General features: G+C 35.4%; 1 protein-coding gene across 1 annotated transcript; it reads right to left on the bottom strand.

Moving 5' to 3' along the window:
- Positions 1–616: 616 nt before the first annotated feature.
- slc5a5 (solute carrier family 5 (sodium/iodide cotransporter), member 5) lies at positions 617–12,002 on the bottom strand. The gene is made up of 16 exons (XM_015388310.1): positions 11,606–12,002; positions 11,188–11,253; positions 10,995–11,046; positions 10,733–10,800; positions 9,964–10,118; positions 8,961–9,101; positions 7,897–8,026; positions 7,476–7,564; positions 6,853–6,965; positions 6,322–6,392; positions 5,856–5,942; positions 4,451–4,653; positions 4,062–4,159; positions 1,939–2,024; positions 1,743–1,835; positions 617–1,603 (listed from the first exon to the last, which is right to left on the bottom strand). Exons 1-16 carry the CDS (start codon positions 11,969–11,971, stop codon positions 1,535–1,537), a joined length of 1,887 nt encoding a protein of 628 aa, XP_015243796.1. The 5' UTR covers positions 11,972–12,002; the 3' UTR covers positions 617–1,534.
- Between the last annotated feature and the right edge of the window lie 470 nt (positions 12,003–12,472).

Raw genomic sequence — 12,472 nt, forward strand, 5'->3', positions numbered from 1 at the left:
GATTATTAAATAAATAATAAAACTGGTCTAAGAAATTACTCACAGTTTTCCTATAATATTTAATGCTTTCTAAGGCATTTCCCATGGAATTGAAAGATGCAAGGAATCTGGAAGACATTGATAATCTAAATGTGTTGAATATTTACAAGAAATAAGGATAAGTTTTAAAGTAATTTACATTAACTTATAATCTTAACACAAATAGGATAGATGATTTAAAATTAACAACGCTCTAGATCTCAGTCAGCATTACATGTGTGAAAAAGGATATAGTAAGTTTTGCATTTAATTCAGCTAACCCACACTGTGGTTATTCTGTTCCTGAATTAACTGCGTAAATAAAATTAAAATCAAAATTTTCCAGATAATTTGTTAAAAATAGTTAACATGAATAGTTAACCTGAAGAGACTCACACGGAGAAAAGGCAAAAAATAGAGAGTTTTATTGACATGAAGAAATGCATAGGGCTTTGATAATCAGAGTACAGCAGTTTTCCATGTAGCATAAATAATTATACAGATAATTTGTTTCCATACTTTTATGTAGTGAACTGCACTGCAAAAACATTTTTAATCTCATTAATTCATTTTTTCATAAAATAAGTGTATTCTTTCTTGAATTGAGGAGGTAAATGAGACACTTTGCCAAAGGAACGAGACAATTTACATTTAAAATAAGGAAAAAACAATTGCATGGCCTTATTTCAGATGCACATCATCTAATCATTATAGTAGAAATACTCATTCCATTGGGAAATCATCTTATTCGCCTACTTAAATTAAGCAGAAATACACTTAATTTAAGATTTTTTTTTTACTAATTTCTACATAGTTTTTGCAGTGTGCTTGGCAAAATTTATCAGATTTATGCTCTTACTTTAGCAACATTTGACAAAATAAAGGATGGAAAAAACACACAGGATCTTCACAAATCATTAGAAGTTACACAATCACTTTATAAAATCTATGTTAATGTCACAGAAAATAAACCTGTAGAAGTCAAACCCTTCATGCTGTGAACTTTGTAATAGTTATTTTTTATCTCATTGGGAATTTTTAATGTTCAACAATCATATATAAAGTGACTAACCGTTGAGTAAAAAGCTGTGACTCACTTTAGTCCCAATCATAAAAAAGGAGAAGCAAAAGCAAAGGCCTGATAATAAGATAAGGAACTTAGCTCTGAATTACTGCTAATGTACACACAGACTAAATCCTTCTTATCTATTAAAACACTCCATCTTTCCAGAAACAGTACAGAAGGAAACTAAAGTTTCATCTTATCTAACTGGACTGAATATTATCTGTATTTATGGCTCTTCGAAGTGAAAATGAGGAAATACACGCAGCTCTGGATGTGCCAGTATTTTGAAGCGTCAAAGGATAAGATATATTTAAAAAAATCTTTTCAAAAAGATAAACTAAAACAGATTAAAGCAATTTTTCTGTTTCTACTGATTAAGAGCCAATAGGAATCATTAGGAGTAATCTGATGGTAAATGTCATTCTAACAGTCACTCCCCCTCCTTTTCATTTACAACACGCCGTCTCTGGGCAGGTTCGTCAAAGGAAGCAGCTGTGGGTTATTTGGTAATTTATCCTCCTGAAAAAAAAAATAGGATGAAAAAGAAACTTTTAAAATACTTCTTGTGTTATTCTCATCCAACATTTAAAAATATTTATAATTTGACAAACAATTCCAACAAACCTAGAGCATTATTTTATACAAACGGTTTCCTTACCTGGTTGTTTCTTCTGTGACTTGCAGGTATATGCTGCGTATCCCAGCATGCATTGTGGCTGTAGCAGGGTAACATCCTGGATATCAAATTGGTCTTAAGAGAAACAGATACTATTACAGATAAATACTACCAAACAGGAAATACTTGAGGGGATCTTATGGTTATGTATTAATATTATAATCTCTGTTACAAATACTGTGTTTTCAGAAGAGATCTCAGTCTTCTTTTTTTTCAGGTCCCACCACAATAAGCCCTCTTTAATTTGATTCCTCTTTGTCGGCCCTGTGTGCAACAGAAACATGATAGTTTGGTTAATGCATGAATAAAACCTGCAAAAAAAAGGTGATTCAGGAACCAAAGGCCCTTTACTTTGTTGTTTGCTTTGAAATGAGCTCCATCTCCTTGCTTAAGTATTCACACCCTTTGAAGGATCCTATGTGATCTAGATCACAAAAAATTTAAAATGCCTTTGTATAGCAAGTTTTTTTTTATAAATGTAGCAAAATAGCACAATTCTCAAATTGAAACATGGCTACTATTTTTTCCTTTTTTTAGGCATGATGTGCATTTGTGTTTTTCTTTTATCGCAAATACTTCAAGTTTAAAGTAGAACGTCTCTAGTTGCTTTTTATATGGTTCTTGGTATTTTATTGTTACCACTTTACCACTTTACAGTACTTTACAGTGTTTATCTTTTAACTCTTCACTTTTGTATTATTCTTATACATTTTATAAGGTCCACATTTGTGTGACCATTTTTTTCTTTAATCTTTTTGCTGCTGTAAACACCAGAATTTCTCCATTGTGGGACAATAAAGCAATCTTCTATTCTATTCTATTCTATTGTATCTTCCGCGTATCCAGGACCCAGGAGGGCAGCAGTCTTATCAGACTCCCAGACACCTCCTTCAACTCTTCTAGGGGAAAGCCTGAGGCATTCTGGGATAGTCCCTCCCTCATGTCCTGGACTGCCCCTTTGGCCCTCCCTCCCTCCCTCCGTCATGTCATGCCTTCATCATGGCGGGACATGCCTGGAACACCTCCAGAGGAAAGCGTCCAGAAGGCATCTGAGAAAGATTCATCTTAGCTGACTACACATAAACTCTGTTTGTGTGCCTATGTGTTTCTGTATATGTTCTATATATTCAGATTTTATTTCAACCATGCAGCTCTTTGGTAACTGTGTGCAATATAAATAAACCTAAAGTGAACTGACTGAGGTATATCTGCTTTCATAACTGTTGGTTCAAATGTCAAAATAGGACACATACATATTACTGCTAACCTGACAGCCTGACTTTAAATATATGGAGAATGACATGACAAAAATTCAATTTAGTTTTTATTTCAAATACAAAGTTTGACCATATTATAGTCTAAATGCAAGAGTTTTATGCAGTTCATCTCCAGTGTGCGATTAACACAGGGGTCTATGAGTAGCTTAAGCAAAGTTTACTTTTAACTACACCACTAGGATTTTTAAAATTTCTTATGTTATAAATTTTTATTTAACCTGTTTTGCCTTGATGCAAATCAAGTTTATTCATATAAACATTTCAGTGGCAAGACAATTAAAAGGGCTGCATATAAGAAAATAAAAAAGAAAACATATAGAAAGGACATTGCAGTGGCATAGAGGCAACACAAATAGTTAAAGAGAATAAAATGACACATTAAAAGAAGAGAATTATATAAAAAAAATGGAATGACAGATAAATAATAAAAAAGGAAAAAAATGATTAAGAGAGTGGAAGACGTTAGACTGAAAACTTAACTACCGATAATCATTTTTAAATAAGTCAAAGATCACTCTAAACGAATAGATTTTGAATCTCTATCCAAAGACACACAAAAATTTTTTTTATCTTTTTATATTCATCTTTTACGATTAGAACCTGATTCAAACTTTAAACTGTGCTTCACATGCACACTGTGTTCCTTGTCTACTAATGTTCTCTTACAAATCCTGGAGGCCTTTTTGAAAGTCTGGACTACAGGGGGTGGTTAACATTTCCTGATTTTGATGGTTAAAAATAATGAAAAAACTATTTAAAACCATGAATCCTCTTACTTTCATTTAACCACGATCTATTCTGTGATAGATTGTTGATTATCTGAAAGAATCCCTGCAAGATTCCCAGGATTTATAATTGTAAAAATAAATAAAGAAAAGAAAAAAGAAGGTACTTTAAAGGTTTCTGAATACTTTTGCAAACAAATCTATAACAAAAAGATTTTTTTCAAAGTGTAGGAGTGACTCTGCCCATTTCACAGCATGTATCTATGATCATTGTGTTAAATCTGTCATCATCTTTTTACCTGTCGCATAGCTCACTATCAGCCCAACCAGTATCACTGAACTGGTGGCCATGGCTCCAAAATAGAGGTAAGACATGGAGTAGAAGTTAAGGATGCCGCTGTTTTTAGGCAAACAAAGCACATGGCAAAAATTAATTACAATTTTAAAGATATTTGATATTCTTCATTTATTATCTCTAGATGCAGTATAAAGCAGACTTAATATATATGAGTGATTAATCTTTTATTTAATTACTTACAGTACCTGTTCACATATGTGAAATGCTACTGTAAGTAATTAAATAAAAGATTAATCTCTCATATTTGTGTCAAAAGAAGATTCCTCTGAAGGAAGACATTTAAAGTTAGTCTTCTTTACTATCAACAAGTGAAAAAGTGAAGTTGCTAACCCTTGGTCATCAGGATGAAGTGGGGTCAGGATGGAGAGCTCGTCTGGGTTAGATCTGCTGCTCAGTGTTCCATTAGCAGGGCTGCAGCCCTGTGTGGAGCTGGGCAGGACACCCATTGTCTCCTCACTGGGCGGGTAAAGAGTGGAACCCACAGCTAGCCACAGAGAGACACAGAAACCCACCAATATCCCTGCATACGCCCCCTGGAATAAATGATAAATAACTTCAACAGTTTTGTTGCAACCTTTCTGAACTCCACTGGCATTGTTCAGCATGTCCAGATTGCTTTTCTGGACCGCCTAATTTCACTAATGTCCTGATCTAGTATGATTCTTCGATGGCAAGTGAAAGAACTAGAAATACACTTGAAAAAAATCCAAATCTAAATAAGTTATTTTTTCTTAAAATAAGTGCATTTGTTCTTGGATTGAGGAGATAAAAGAGACATTTTGCCAATAGAACAAGACAATTTAGATTTAAAATAAGAAAACACATTTGCATTGTCTGTTTTCAAGTGCATATCATCTAATTTATCTTTAATTATTTTAAGACTAGAAACACTCATTCCATTGGCAAACTATCGCATTTACCTGCTCAAATTAAGGGTAAAAATACTTAATATAAGAATTTTTTACTTCTTTTTAGATTGTTTTTGCAGTGTGTGAAATGCAATCAAATCCAGTCTGGTTTGTAGACTTAAATGGTGAAAATGAAAATCCTCATAAGAATATGGTTGCATAGGATATCATAAAAGATAAAGCTTCTTTAATAGATACAAAGATCTAAGAAATGGAAACAGGAAGTGATGCATGAGTCAGACCAACGGCTCGTTAATGTAGCCGTTTACGGCTACTGAGACCATTATACATGCGGGTATGTGTGAAAACCATGACCTTTATTGTGACTGTGCATCATAAAAGTGAAACTTCACATATCAAAGATGTGTTGGGTTAATGGATAACAAGCCCAACTTGTCAACGTAGGGATATTGTAAATGGAACAATGAAAGAGCTTTCTTTCTAAACACTCTGGAATTTAAATTTTGTCATTGTAAGAGAAATGCAACTGACTCAAAATCACTAAAAAATTCAACAAGAACCTCAAACTTAGCCCAAACATCCTACACTGGAGTAGATAAATTATTTCCTTTTCTTTTCATGTAGCTCTACGTTTTCTTTTCTAACATTACATATATAATATTTATGTATTCATAGCAATTTTTTCTTGCAGAGACCCATCTGGATCCAGAGTTTTAGTTGTTCCTTCTGTCCTTCTGCTGCTTGACTTTTCTGAGTATCATTCTGAGTAATCATTGTTTTATTTTGAGGAGTTACTATCATGATCTGCAATTGAGGATTTATATTTGAATCAATCATCAGTTTTAACTGAATTTCCCCAAACTCACCAGTCTGTTTGTTGCTGGGACAAACATTCCCAAAATAAAAATGCCCAGAACTGGACCACTGACTACGCCCATGACAGTGAATGAGCCCTGAGGAAAAAAGGCAAACAACAGTCTAAGTTCAAAAGAATAAAAAGATTAAAATCCAGGAGTTAAGATGAAAGAAACCTATAAATATTGATTTTTGCAAACAATGCATAAAAACAACCTGTTATGCCTGATGAAAACATCCCACTCACAACAGTTTTATTAATTCATTCATTTATTACGGTATAAATGATTCTGCAGGTGCTTATTTCTAAGGATCAATGGGCTTATGAATGCAATAATAATAATAAAAAAAATCCTAATATGCATTTTTTAAAGAAAATAAGTAGGATGACCTTGAGTTACAGTAAGCATGCACAAAGAGAAGGTGTACACCTCCTACCTGCTGCCATTAGACATTAATCATTTCTACATGAACTACCTGGAGAACTCCCCAGTCCAGGAAGGAGGAAAGAGCTGCTACTGTGATACATCCAGCTCCATACAGGAAGGCTTAAAAAAAAACAGAGAGAAATATTTATCATACTACACAGACCGTATCTGTACTCTGCAGGAAAGCAGTTTGCATCTTTAGTTTTAGAGCAGAAGAAGCATAATATTTAGATTTCTTTTTAAAACCGTTCTTTGTTTTCAAAACCTTTTAGCAGAACTCTGATCCATTCTAAAACAGAAACTAGGAACTATTATTTATTAGGTTTGTTAATAAGGTATGGCTAAGGTATAGGTAATAGGTACAACAGCTTGGGTATGAATTTGCCTTAATCTCTGTGTAAAGAGCTTTAAGATGACATTTGCTTGAGGCTAACTCTATACAAATAAACTGTAATGAATTTGACTTCCAGCAAATTTGAGTTTTTCAGCTTGCAAGCATTTAAGATTTTCCCCCAGTGTTTGCACTAATGTTTCGAAGATTAACCTAACTCTTTGACCTGCTCTGTGAGACTCAACTTACACAGTGCTTTGGAAACAAGGATCAGCTTCTTCTGGTTCATGTGGAGCAGATGAGGTCTCAGCAGATCCTCCATCGTCACTGCTGCCATGGCGTTGATACTCGTGGAGGCTGTGCTGTTAAACATGACAACAGGTCACCAGTCATTCTGCTGCTGGATACTCTATAAGCTATAATGTATGTTTATGTTGTATTTGCGCCAAAACAGACAAAGAAAGCCAAAAGTCCTAAATGTTTACAGCTAAAAAGAAGAAATATTTCCAATGAGTGAGATTTGACTTCTTTGTTTAATAACAACCAAGGCTTTCACTTTTTCTACACAGTTAGATTTTGCACAACATTTCATGAAGAGGCTAGGGTTAGATCCTTGTGATATAGAGAGGAATACTTTAAAGAAGCAAGACCTTTTATATGTGATAAGTAATCACAGAGGATTTTTAAAATTATGTCTGGAGTGAAAGAAATGATTTTGTCAGGCTAAAAATGTTTTTATGTCATTGTACTTGGATGGATGTTTCTGTTTTAGTTATATTCTATAACACTCCAAGTGCAAATAATTCACCTTGATGGCTAAAGGAATGTTGGAGTCAGGCTTTAACACTGAGAGATAAACTGATTGTAAATACCTGAGAGTCCCGCTGTATGCACAGGCCAGGAAAAGCCCTGGGAAGCCTGGATGCTTTGTAAATATGTCCAGCACGAAGAATGGCATGTACTTTTTCAAATGAGAACAAAGAGTGACAGTGTGTCACTTTTGACAGTAGCACTTAGTATAGTACACAGCAAACCAAGTTTGCCTAAAATGATGTCTAGAGTAGAGAGAAAGAGTATCCATGATTAACCTTTGCCTAGAAACTGACAGTACAGTAGAGCTACAACTAGCATTAGAGCTAATTCTGCTTTTATTGGTTGAGATCAGATGACTTGAGGTTCACAGCCTCATACTGTTCTGGCATTAGAAATTGGAAGTTTGTAAACCAACTGAAACACTACTTTTTTGAGTTAGTGTTAGACAAACTATGTAATTGCTTAGAGCCATCATCATACCAAATCAGGTGCAGAGATCCTCCCAGATTTCAGTGGGTCACAAAAGTTGTAATAAGCAAACATGACGATGCCACAGGTTGCTGCACTGCTCACAATCAGGCACAAACCAACCTGATTCACAAACAGAGCCCTGAAAAATAAAAACAGCATTCTTAATTCCAGTCAACACCATTTGCTCCCATTCTGTACTGATCATTGATAAATACTGTGGTTGAATAACAAAATCATTATGCGTTTTAATCCTTTATTATAGATGTATTTAAAAAAAAAAAGGAAATAAAATGGGCTGTCGTTCTTAGATGGGATAAGAAACGTCAGTAAAGGTGCAATTGGTCTATTGTGGGAGGAGTAAACAAACATAAAAATATCCCAAAGGCAAGACAACAAACTAAAAAACAGTCAGAATTCCTAATTGTTTATATTCTAAAATACATTAACTATTAATGGTGCTTCACAGCTTAATTGTTGGGTTCCAAAATGTTCTTGCTGAGCTTCTTACTAGATTGCAAGGTATTTTATAACACTCACCCACAGACCATTCTTTTCAACTGTTGAACAACGAGTCAACAACAGAATTACATATTGCAATAATATTAATCTAACTTAAATGAAAAGAAAAACAAACCATAACTTCTTGCTGTGTAACTAAATTTAACATTACCCCCTTTTCCAACCAGCTGCAGTTTCTCACAGGCTGAACATTCTGGGCATTGGGAATTATTCTGGACTCCTATTTCGCACATGATACAAATCCTTTCAGTGGAAAAGGGACTATTTAACAACAAAAAAATTAGTCTCAAAAGTGGTTATTTATTCCAATTATTTCTTACCCTCCCCTCCAATAACCCCCCACTTCAACATTCGCAACATACCTATATTTCTATGTATTTTTCGTGCAACAGTCCATGTAAGAATTTAAATTTAACGTAAAAAAAAAACAAAAAAAAACACCATTTCATTTTTCCTGTTTTTTAACCATAAAGCAACAGGCCCATTATGATGAGGAATTAACAGAAATCAACAGTGAATGAATCGATATGTGGGTAATTCATAGAAACACTCACCACTGGGCATCTCTCTCTGATCGGCAGGAGATGTAGCGCTGAACTTGTGCTTGGTTTACTCCGTACATGGACAACCAAACCAAGGAACCTCCAACTGTGAGGCTCCAGAAGGTGTAACGCTTTCGTGGGTCGACTTCAAAACTGTGGAGGAACATCAAGAACCACTAACAACTTACAACACAACCGTTTTAATATTTCATACACTTTTTTTTTTGACCACATAACCATAGAATAAAAACCAGTAACAGAGTGAAATTGCAATAATTTGACCCAAAAAGACTAACAGAATTAGGGCCCTGTATGGGATATGAAAGCAAAGATCCTTCAGCCCAATTTTTTCTTTTAAAAATATGGTTTGTTTGTTTTTCAATATAAATTTCATGCCATATTCCTGGTCCATATATATAATATAATAATAAAATAGTTTAGTACTGTGTCTTAATCTTCATTCAGGCCTCAGTAAAAATGCAGAAACATACCACTTTAGTTAAGAATATAAAAAGACTGCCACTAAGTCTGCAAATCTAAGTCAATAAGTCTGCACTAAGTTACTAAGTCTGCAAATCAACCATGATAGACCATAATGCAACATATAATGCAAAGCTTGATGATTGCAAATAGGACCTAAACTAGAGCCATGGTCTTTGGAGAGATGAGAATTAATGAATAGTCAGTGTTTTTTATTTTATTTTAGGGCACCAGCTCCAGATAGATGTTTTATAAATTTAAAGGATAGCAACTAATCAATTTAAGTCTGTCTAAAATTGTTAAGCCTTTTAAGCATGGTGGAAGGTCAGTGATTCTGTGGGCCTGTTTCACATTTAATAAATCCAAAACATAGAATGCTTTGTATCATGGAATGTGGAAAAAAACAGTGGTTTGATCTTTTTGATCTGTAGTATTTACCACCATATTAAAATGATCGTATCATTACTTTGAAACATTTTTAAAGCCAGGTTGGATCTGGGTGGGGACCCAAACAATAATTCAGAAAAGTGTTTACTCATTGAAGTTAATTCGGGATCCATTGCTGGCAATCTCCAGTACTTGTGCTGGGCCACCAACCAGAATTGTGCCATTGATGAAAATCGCCACAAAGCCAGACAACATGACAACAATCTGGAAAACATCAGTCCAGATCACAGCCCTCATGCCGCCCTGCAAACATTAGAGGAAAAAGAAAGAGCTTTATACTGACAAAGTAAAGTTAAACATATACAGAGACTAATCCAAGTGGGGTCACGAGGGGTGCTGGTGCCTATCTCCAGCTGTCTACGGGTGAGAGGTGGGGTACACCTTGGACAGGTCGCCGGTCCGTCGCAGGGTAACACAGAGACAAACAACCATCCACAAACACACCAAAGGAGAATTTATAGAAGCCAATTAACCTAACAGTCATTTTTGTTTTTTTGGACTGTGGGAGGAAGCCAGAGTACGTGGAGAGCACCCACACATGCTCAGGGAGAACATGCTAACTCCATGCAGAAAGACCCCAGGCCAGGAATCAAACCCAGAACCTTCTTGCTGCAAGGCAGCAGTGCTACTCACTGCGTCACTGAGCAGCCTGAGACTTTTAATTCTCTTCATTAACCACAATCAATGTAATGGTTTTTATGCACAACTTTTCCACATTTAATGTGACATATATTCTGCAATGCAAGAAACCCCTAAACAAATTTCTTGGATAAAAAATCATGAAAACATAAAAAAAGATGCAATAAACCTTTTTAAATAAGTATTCATACCATCAAAGAATACCTTCTTTTTCTTACCAGTGTTGTGTACATGGTGCAAATGATCCCCGTGGAAAAGAGAGACACCCAGATACTGAGTCCAGTGGCTGCAAATGGATTTCATAATCAGTTTAAAAATTTCCTTTTTTCAGACAACTAATATTTTTGATTAATTCATTATTTCAAAATTAATACTGAGATCCAGCAGAAACCATATAAGATCTGGAAATATTAGAGATTTGCTCTTAAATGATTGAAAATATCCTTTTTTTTTCACACAAAGCAAATTTCACTTTTGTACCTTGATTTAAGATCAAAGCTGGTGCATAGATGACAATCCCAGTGTAAAGCAGCTAAGAAAGAGAAATAAATTACAAGTACATCTTTATACAAAATTAAATCTGTACTCTTTCATGTACAAGTAATAAAACCCCTTAATGTAATATTCTATACGGTAGCAGGGATATGAGAGAGTAGAAAAAGGTTGCTCCTACTGTTGCAAGAAGAAACTGGATGCTTCCCAGCAGCTGCATCCCTCTGCCAAACCTCATCTTTAGATACTGTAGCAGGCAGATGGTTTGAGTCAGAACATCAGAGTAAAACAAGTCCTCATCCTTCCTCACTAAGCATATTAAGCTGTGTCAAAGAGCTACAGGGGAATTTAATCAGCTGGAGAGACATCCTTCTGTTCTGTAATTTAATATCAAGCTGGAAAGTAGGGTATGTGTCAGAGCTGTTTAAATTACAAACACAAAAGAAACTATCAAGCAGTTCATTTTCAGGAGAACAAGCAAAAGAGAAGCTATTATTCTTATCTAATTATCTAGTTTAATGTCTTTTAACTCATAATAATACAACACATTCCTGCTCACTTTATGAAATAACTTGCAGAAACTGAGGACTCATTGTGACCTGATTGGTGCTGGTGATGCCCAGTCGAAAGAAAACTGGCATGAACAGGTAAGCTGTCAGCAGGGAGCTGATGCTTTGTCCGAGGCACATGTAGAGGAATTTGAAGCCAAAGCGAAGCCCCTCTGAGGGAACCCCTAGAACTTGGACTGCTGACATGAAGCTGGCACAGAGCGACAGACCAACAGGCACAGCTGGCATGCTCCGACCCCCGGTGAAGAAGGCATCAGCTGTTGCATCTCTTCGTTGTTTCTTCATGGCTTGGAAAAGACCAATCCCCATGGAAACTAACAACATGGCAGCAAAGACAGCGTAGTCAGCCAATACAAACCCAGGATGGGATGGCTTACTGTCAGAATGCTCCTCCATTTCTGAATTTTGATTCCTCTCTCCTGATCCAAATCTGCTGATCTGTCAAAGGAAGTTATGAAAATAGAAAAAAATATTTCGTTAATGGCTTTAGTTCACAGCAGATTTGTTTATTTGTGCTTAAGTGTCCCCTCTACCTTCTGAGTAGTTACTGTAAGCTGGTGCTACGTTCACCGTCTGGATTACACAAAAAATACCTTGTCTTAAAATCTCAGCAGACAATTGATACTTTAATGAGAACTTTTAAATATAAAATAAACAAAAATACAAGTGGAAAAGATTCCAGCACTGTTGCCCCTCAAGAATAAAGTCCAGGTTTGAATTCCCGAGCCTTTTGTATGGTCTCCGTGTACATGCATGGCTTCTCCCTGTTACTCCTGTTTCCTTTCACTATCTGAAAGTCTGCATGTTAGGTTAACTGGCCACTTTACTTTGGTCTTTGGTAACATGAACAGTGCTACTATTTGGCAGCGTTTTTCTTTACTAAATAATTTTGCCATG

This window comes from Cyprinodon variegatus, unplaced genomic scaffold (genome assembly GCF_000732505.1).
Source record: "Cyprinodon variegatus isolate N-32 unplaced genomic scaffold, C_variegatus-1.0 Scaffold419, whole genome shotgun sequence".
In the NCBI taxonomy this organism is placed as follows: Eukaryota; Metazoa; Chordata; class Actinopteri; order Cyprinodontiformes; family Cyprinodontidae; genus Cyprinodon; species Cyprinodon variegatus.

Excerpts from the sequence above, each read along its gene's own strand:
- slc5a5 (XM_015388310.1), bottom strand. The coding sequence starts at position 11,971 with ATGGAGGAGCATTCTGACAGTAAGCCATCCCATCCTGGGTTTGTATTG. Across the intron at positions 6,966-7,475 it reads GCATACAGCGGGACTCTCAG|CACAGCCTCCACGAGTATCA; the intron begins GTATTTACAATC and ends CATGTTTAACAG. Across the intron at positions 1,836-1,938 it reads AGATCTCTTCTGAAAACACA|ACCAATTTGATATCCAGGAT; the intron begins GTATTTGTAACA and ends GTTTCTCTTAAG.